The sequence below is a fragment of the Lycium barbarum genome, chromosome 7, assembly GCF_019175385.1.
Source record: "Lycium barbarum isolate Lr01 chromosome 7, ASM1917538v2, whole genome shotgun sequence".
Lineage (NCBI taxonomy): Eukaryota > Viridiplantae > Streptophyta > Magnoliopsida > Solanales > Solanaceae > Lycium > Lycium barbarum.
The window spans coordinates 127,706,103-127,714,375 of record NC_083343.1 but is presented as its reverse complement, the minus strand read 5'-3'; the positions used below and the strand labels follow the sequence as shown (position 1 = coordinate 127,714,375).

The 8,273-nt window shown below is 37.4% G+C and overlaps 1 protein-coding gene across 1 annotated transcript; it reads right to left on the bottom strand.

The window, feature by feature from the left end:
* Nucleotides 1-943: 943 nt before the first annotated feature.
* On the bottom strand, nt 944-2,550 carry LOC132601929 (acetyl-CoA-benzylalcohol acetyltransferase-like). The gene is made up of 3 exons (XM_060314976.1): nt 2,410-2,550; nt 1,488-1,719; nt 944-1,383 (listed from the first exon to the last, which is right to left on the bottom strand). The coding sequence occupies exons 1-3, from the start codon at nt 2,548-2,550 to the stop codon at nt 944-946; spliced, it is 813 nt and encodes a 270-aa protein (XP_060170959.1).
* Between the last annotated feature and the right edge of the window lie 5,723 nt (nt 2,551-8,273).

The following is an 8,273-nucleotide window of genomic DNA, read 5'->3' as shown; positions in this document are numbered from 1 at the left end:
AAATAAATTCAAAATATCTGAATTAATCCTACCATAATAAATTACGAATTATTTCACAAAAAAATTCGCAATTGCACTCCTCATTTCAATTTCGAAATCATACGTTAAAACTTATCTAACGGTCCATGTTAAGATTACAGATACCAATCTAAATTAAATTACTGACAATTTAATTCATTGACTAATTGAATCCTTTATATTTCCGCTTAACTTATATCATGTGACGGATACAAAATCCACCTGCAGGGTTTTCACATGAGACTAATAAGCATTTATAAAGGGGTATCATCAATCTCAAAGTCGAGACAGGGATTCTATCAACTAATTGTTATTTCGCAAATGTATTTTGCCATTATCCAATTTACCAGGAATACATAGACCCGCAATTGAGTCGTATCTTTTAATAAATCAAAATAATGAACAAATCACATTGATCATAATAATCATATCAATATTAACAGTATAAATACATTTAATGAGCTGGAGAGGTTGTTTTATATATTCAGTACAAAAACACTTATCTCTACCTGGCCCATTCAATACATACAAAATGTACTATCACAAGAAGACGGAACTATACCGTTCCCATAATGAAGATACATTATATTTAATCTTGTGCTACAATCATACCGATGGCTTTGTCCAATTTCCATCTTAGATTGTGAACATAAATTTTATATTTATAAAAACCGATTATTTAATATTCCGTGTATAATCTAAACTCTATACACTAAATCATCTACTATATAAGTAAAGGACACACACTATGCTGCTAATACAAAATCGATGAAATCACAATTTCTGCTAACAAAAAATTACTAATAACAAGAAAAACTTTTTTATTGTGCTGCAAATACATGCTCAATTTCAAATGCCTTTTTTTTTTGGACCAACGTCAAAAACAAAAAGCAACACAAATTTAAAAACAAAGAACACTTAGAAGCTAAAACTCAAAGAAAGCCTTGATATCATCGTCACATTCAAATAATTGCACATTAGCTTCCTTCAAGTCCACTTGCACACAAATCCCATTGCCACATTTTGCATCATACAACCAGCAACACTGATTATGCCTTGACCCAAAATGCATCAAACATGGTTTTCCCCAACCAAAATCAGCTTCTTGTATAGGAAACCTACACAAACTTGAACTTGTGTACATGTCAACTTCATCACTTCCTCCCCATTCTGGTGATATGAAACTTCCATTATATAAATTTGCCACTGCAGCCACTACGTCGTCCGGTGAAGTCTTGTCACACGCGCTTATAGTTTGCTTCACCGTATCGCGAATCAACGTTACAAAAGTCTTCAACTCCATGTTGTTCTCTCCGGGTACAAATTTTGCAGGGGCTTCAATTACAAGATTCCCAAAAGATTTTTCTACTTGAGGTAACGAAATCAACTTAGGTCGCAAGTTTATTGGGACGCCTATTAGGGAACGTCTCAGATATCCGTGCTTCTTTTCTGAAGCGCGGATCAAAGACCTCCATGCTGTGCTCCGCATACACTCCTCAGAATGCTCATCATGTTGTTCAAAAACTTGCTTTGCTTTTTGGCGTGCTCTCTTGCCTTTTTCTGCCTCCTCTCCATCTTACCCTGCTTTTCCTTTATATGCTTCAGTTCCTCCACCACACTTGCTAATGTCGGACCACCAGGACCAGAAGGAGCTGTAGATGTGCCCTCTCCACATGGGCCCGACGGGAGACTAGCCACTAGCTGCTGAATCCGATTGTCCACCTCATGGACCTGGGTGGAGATATACTGAAAAGGCCTGGCGGCTTCTTGCAGTGGTGGCAAGAGTGGTATAGCCGTAGGAGGAGCAGATGCTCCACCAGTCGAATCTGATGCAGTAAAGGTGAACTGCCCAAATGACGGGGCTGCTACATCAATCCTCCTTTTCTTCTGCACATTACCGGGCCCTCTCTTCTTCAATGGATGAATCGGTCCACCGGGCCCCTTTTCTTTGTCACCTGGCCTTGTGGGCACTCCATCAGTGGAGCACAAATAAGTAATCAACGACGGGAAGAATAGACTCTTAGTCCTTTCAAGCACCACCTCCTGTATTTCTCGCATAATGAGCCTCCCCAATTCAACAGGCAATCCTTCCATCACAGCACAAATTAATTTAGCCCTCTCAAGGGGCACCTCTGAATCATGTTTAGAAGGCAGCACCCTGGATGTCACAATATCTAACCAAGTTTTGGCCTCAGCAGTGAATTCTGTGGAGTCAATCTTCCTTTGCATTGTGGTCAACCACTTTGGTTGCTTCCCACCGTGAAGGTGGGTCACAAACTATTGTTGCTTCATTTGTTCGTACCTCTGTGCCATCTCACTGTTGTCACCATCCTGCAGATTGTAGTAGGCATTGATTCGAGAAGCATTGCACAGGACATCTACGCCTCTAACTTTGACAATTGCCCGATTTGTAATGTCTGCCTCTGCAGCATTTGCGTACAATTCCCGCACAAGGGTATAATTGGCCTTGATTGGTTCATCCGCAAAGCGTATCCATCTGCTTGTTACCAGCCTTCCATAGAACTCGGGCATCTTTTCCTCCAAATTTTCTATTACGATGCCCCTTTCTTCGATGAAGCTCTTTCCCAGCAGTCTATCATAGAGCTTCGAACATTTTGCTGACTGAAAGGTGGTGGTATCGTAGTATTCAATCAAGGGCACTTGGGTAACATTGGATGATGAAGCCATTTTTCAAGCTTAAGTACCTACAAAACAAACGCAATACATATGAACACCTAAAATGATGTATAATGAGGCAATTAGGTCAAGGAAATTGGCCACCAAAGTTTTGAGCAGCACTGTGCGAGCATTCTGTTTGTGCACTGCCTATTTTCCTTCAACGCGATCGCGCAACAAAGGGACGCGTCCGCGCCATTTCAGTTATTTTCTTCAGCGCGATCGTGTAACAAAAGGGCGCGTTCGCGCAATTTTTATTCATCTTTCCAGCGCGTTCGCGCAGTGTACCAGCGCGATCGCGCTGAGTCGGTTCAGATTTTCAGAAAGCATTTTCACAAACAGGTTATGGGCATGTTTTTTGGGTCCTCGTTTTAATGATTTTAAGCATGTATTTTGCCCCATCTTTTGCACACATCAGCATCCAACTCTCAACTCACATCACTCAACAACTAACAACAATTTACATGACAGGAAATTCAACAATTTCATCAAATTTTTATGCTTAGGCAAGTGAAAGTCAAGATTTTCTTTCACAATTTCTAACATGAAAAGATGATAAAAACAACCCTAAGAACAAGAGAATGAGAGGATTACATACCTTGTGGTTGCAAGTTGAAGAATTTTTCTTAAAATTTGAAGTTGGGTTTGAGAGAAAAGTGAGGGAAATGGGGGTTATGCCCCCTTTTTCTTCTGTCACAACTTGCGACCTGACCTGCGACTTGCAGGCATGACCTGCGATTCGCAGGTTATGCCACCCGAAAAATTATTTTTGCAGCTTTTATTGGTTTGGGGGCTGTCCGGATATCCGACATGCTCAAAACAACTCCAAAAATCCTGAAACTTTGCAGTTAGTCAAAAACCATAAACTAAACTATTCTAAAAAATAAAATTTCAAAAACGACTTAAATTTTTTAAAACGATGGGTTGCCTCCCACCAAGCGCTTAAGTTAACGTCGCGGCACGACGGTTACCTTTACCACTTTTCCCTCCCCTTGGAGGATATGAATTTTTGCCCCAACTTTGAATCAAGATTATGGTGACGCTCATGGGGCGGTGATAGGAAAGCAAAGAGGCCAACTCTCGGGTGTCGCATTTTGCACTTCTTGGCCCGTAAGTGAGGCATGCCATTTTGTCTTCTTGGCATAGCAAACTTCAAAATGAAAACGCTTTCTTCTTCATCTCCAAAATTCTCCATAGGCTCGGTTAGTTCAACTTCCATATCATCAACCAAGCACAATGTTGAAAAATGATTGGAATGTGGTCCAATGCGCTTCAATTTCAAATTCGCTTCATTTTTGACATCCTCGCCCAAAAATGAACTAGAGTCCTCAAAAATTATTTTGTGAACCTTTTTATTCAACTCTAGTATCATTTCTTCAACTTCGGCATCTTGAATTATTTTTGGGTTGGTCGGTTGGCAATTTATCATTAGCTCTTGAAAATCAATCTTGACCCCTTCTTCATTGGAAAACAACTCAAAACTACAATCCATGGCCCTTTGATATTGAGCATCACATGCCTCAATCTTTGCATTCAATTCGGCCTCCAATTTTTGGATAGCAATTTCAAGCAGCTCCACTCCTTGACTTTGCTCAACATGCATTTTTAAAAATTCTTCCATCATCCGTGAAATGCCTTCACGGTGATCTCCATAGGCTTCAAGTTGTTGAGCTTGATTCATTAGCCAATCTTGGCTCAAAATTTCCATTTTGTCAAGTTTTTCTTCATTGTGAGAGTGATCCAACTCTTGTAACAATCCATCCATGGTGAGATACACCTTTTGGACAGTTTCATCATCTCCATGTTGAACTTCTTCCCACAATTTGGTCAAGACTTGCCCATAGCTTTTATTCCTCCCATTATGCCTTTCAAAATTTCCTCAACTTTGTCTTTTTGAGAATTGGAGATTTCTTCATCAATATTTTGCTCTTCTTCAAGTTGAACCATTTCTTCAATTTCACAACTTTCGTTGTGGTCACAAGAATTTTCGGGCTCATCTTGTGAACTTGAAATCTCTTCTTCAACCATTTCATTTTGAGGAGTCGACACTTCCATGACAATTGAGGAATTGGCATCCTCAAATGAATCATTCATTCTTTTCATAGCTTCTCCATTTTCTAAAACGGATTGTTGGACGAGTTTTCGCTCTTCCTCCATTTTAGCTTTTCGATCTAAGTATGTTTGGAGCATTGCCATGATGCCTTCATATCCGGCACTTTGTCCTTCACTTGTCATGTCATTGTCCCTATCAAACTCAAAAGCACAACTAGCATTTTTGTTAGAACAACTTGGGGGAGGGGAAGTAAAATAATTGGGACAATCACCCCAATGTCTACCTTGACCACCACATATATTACAAATATTTCCATCATAGGATTGAGACGGTGCACACATCTCTCTCCCGGGAAAATTTTCACAATCTTGCCAAAAGTGGGGTCCTCCACAATATGGACATGGGTCATCAAAATATGGATTGCAACCATCAAACCCATTTTCATTCCAAGATGCCATAGAGACAAAAGTAAAAAATAAAATAAAAACTAAACACAAAACACACAAAAAAGAAAAATCACAAACACATTTTTACAAATATTCACAAGTTTGGACCAAAGCAAGTAAGCTAAAATCCCAAACTAACTCAAATACGCCAAATTGTTCCCCGGCAACGGCGCCATTTTTTATAACGTCCAAATCCACTCCTCAAAGAGAAAGTGTACACGGTCGTATGCAATATATTTTACCCCAACTATGAGTCGGGGTCGATCCCACAGGGAACAATATACTAGGCGATTAAGAAAGTAAAGAACTTTTACCAACTAAGCTAAAGCCAAACGATAGATAATATTTTGGGTTTTTGGAGAATATTATAACTAATGCGGAAATGTAAACTAACCTAGAAAGCAAGTAAAATGAGCAATGGCCACAAGTTTGGATACAAAGGAAATTACACACAAGTAACGATCCAATGTATTTCACGATTTTACAACTAAGATCGGGTTTATGTTAATAGATAATGATGTCTAAAATCTCATTGAAAGTCTTCCAACCAAATCAATGAATTTCACTCTAAGCTTTTTCAAGCCTTAGAGTGTGATATTAGGCACAATCAATTTAACCTCAAGTAACTATCCTCTTCCGAGCTCAAGCTATTAGATGGGTTTAATGACCCAAATCCTTGTTAACTAATCTTTCCCAACCTAGATTTTCCTCTTCCGAGCTCAATATAAGTAAATGGGTGAGTCCTAGGGTTAGCTAATCCCTTTGGAAGCATTCAAGACGAGATTAATTAAAGAAACAATAACCCACTTCGTTAGGAATAAAAATCATTCAATACATAAGCATAACAAGAGTTTCAAACCAAACTTTAATCAAGAATATTTTCATAAACAAGATTCAAGTAATGGAATAAATACTACACACTTAGATATATAATACAAAATAAGGAATTGAAGAAAGGATTAAGAAATATCTCATTAAAGTGCTTCCAATCTTCTCCTCCAATGGTGTAGATGAAACCCTAGCCTCCAAGCTTGTATGAAAATGGCCAAAGATATGTTTAACAAACCCTAGTTGGCCTTTTAAGTGAACTGGAATAGCAGAAATCGTCAAAGCTCAAGTTCTGCTCGGACTGGGCCAAAAAACCTTCAACGCGATCGCGTCACGTTTCTGCGCGATCGCGTGAAATCAGTTATTTACTTCAGCGCGAACGCGTGATATTCCAGCGCGAACGCGCAGAGTCAATTTATGCGCGTGGGCGCGATCGCGTGAGCTTCCTGCGCGAACGCGTAAAGCAATATTTCACCAGAAATTCCAGAATGTCCAATTGTTTCCAGTTTTGTAGCTTTTTTCTCCTTTTTTGCTTGTTTTCCACACTTAGGCTCTAGGGACCTCGTTTTACCTGAAACATACTAAAAATCACGTAAAATAACATAGACTTGCTTAAAAACAAGTAAAACTTATAGCCGAAAGGCGTCGATTTTAGCGTAAAATCACGACTCATCAATATGGGATTCACTTTTTTTTTATATTGCTTGATTTTATTAATATGGAGTTCACCTTTTTTTTCCTCGTGAGTTTGGAGATGGTGGGTTCCACTTTATTTACTTCTTTAAAAAAAAAATATTGCTTGGTGTTTTTATTTTTATTATTTAATATTGGTTGGTGTTTAATATGGGGACCAAACTTTTTTTTTAAAATGCTTAATTGGTTGGTGTTTTTTTGAATTTTTTAATATTGGTTGGTGTTTAATATGGGGACCACGCTTTTTTTTTTAAAAGTATTTTAAGTATGTTGTTGTACAATAATTTCATTTGCTCCCACTAATGGGTTGATACGCATGTGGCAATAAATCCATCATTATTGATTTAATTGTTTGATTTTCTAAGCACTTTTGTATTTTAAGTATGTTGCTGTACAATAATTCCATTTGCTCCCTCTAATGGGTTGATACGCATGTGGCAATGAATCCATCAGGCTATATGGGCCCACAGTTTTTTTTCAAAAATTGGAAAACGGATATATATATATATATATATATATATATATATATATATATATATATATTTTAAGTATGCTGTTGTACAATAATTTCATTTGCTCCCATTAATGGGTTGATACGCATGTGGCAATAAATCCATCATTATTGATTTAATTGTTTGATTTTCTAAGCATTTTTGTATTTTAAGTATGTTGCTGTACAATAATTTCATTTGCTCCCTCTAATGGGTTGATACGCATGTGGCAATGAATCCATCATTATTGATTTAATTGTTTGATTTTCTAAGCATTTTTTTAACATTGTTTGTTTTTTTAATATGGGATTCATTTTTTTTTAATATTGCTTGATTTTGTTAATATGGGATCCACTTTTTTTTTCCCGTGAGTTTGGATGTGGTGGGTTCCACTTTTTTTTTCTTCTCTTTTTTTTTCATTACTGGTTGGTGTTTAATATGGGGTATGTGGGCCACAATTTTTTTTTTAAATATTAGTAGTTGTTTTTAAATATTAGTAGTTGTTTAAAATATGTGGGCCCACAATTGTTTTTTCAAATATTAGTAGTTGTTTAAAATATGTGAGCCCACAATTTTTTTTTGGACCCACAAACGGACGACGAAAAAGTGCCCATACACTGGCTCTTCTAAAGGGTAGAAATTGTAAAATTTTGCACGTTCTTGTAGTCTTGGGACAATTTCCTGGAAGAGTTGACCAGAACAAGTCGTTTCCCCGTAAAAATAACAATCTTGAAAATAAGATAGGTTATTTCTATAACAGGTAAAATATAATTGACCTGACAATGTAGAATATTTTTAGGCGGAGCCAGATTTTAATTCATTGACTAATTGAATCCTTTATATTTCCGCTTAACTATATCACGTGACGGATACAAAATCCACCTGCAGAGTTTTCACATGAGACTTATCAGCATCCATAAAGGGGTATCGTCAATCTTAAAGTTGAGACATGGATTCTATCAATTAATTATTATTTCACAAATGTATTTTTCCACTATCCAATTTACCAGGAATACATAGACCCGCAATTGATTTGTACCTTTTAATAAATCAAAATAATGAATACAT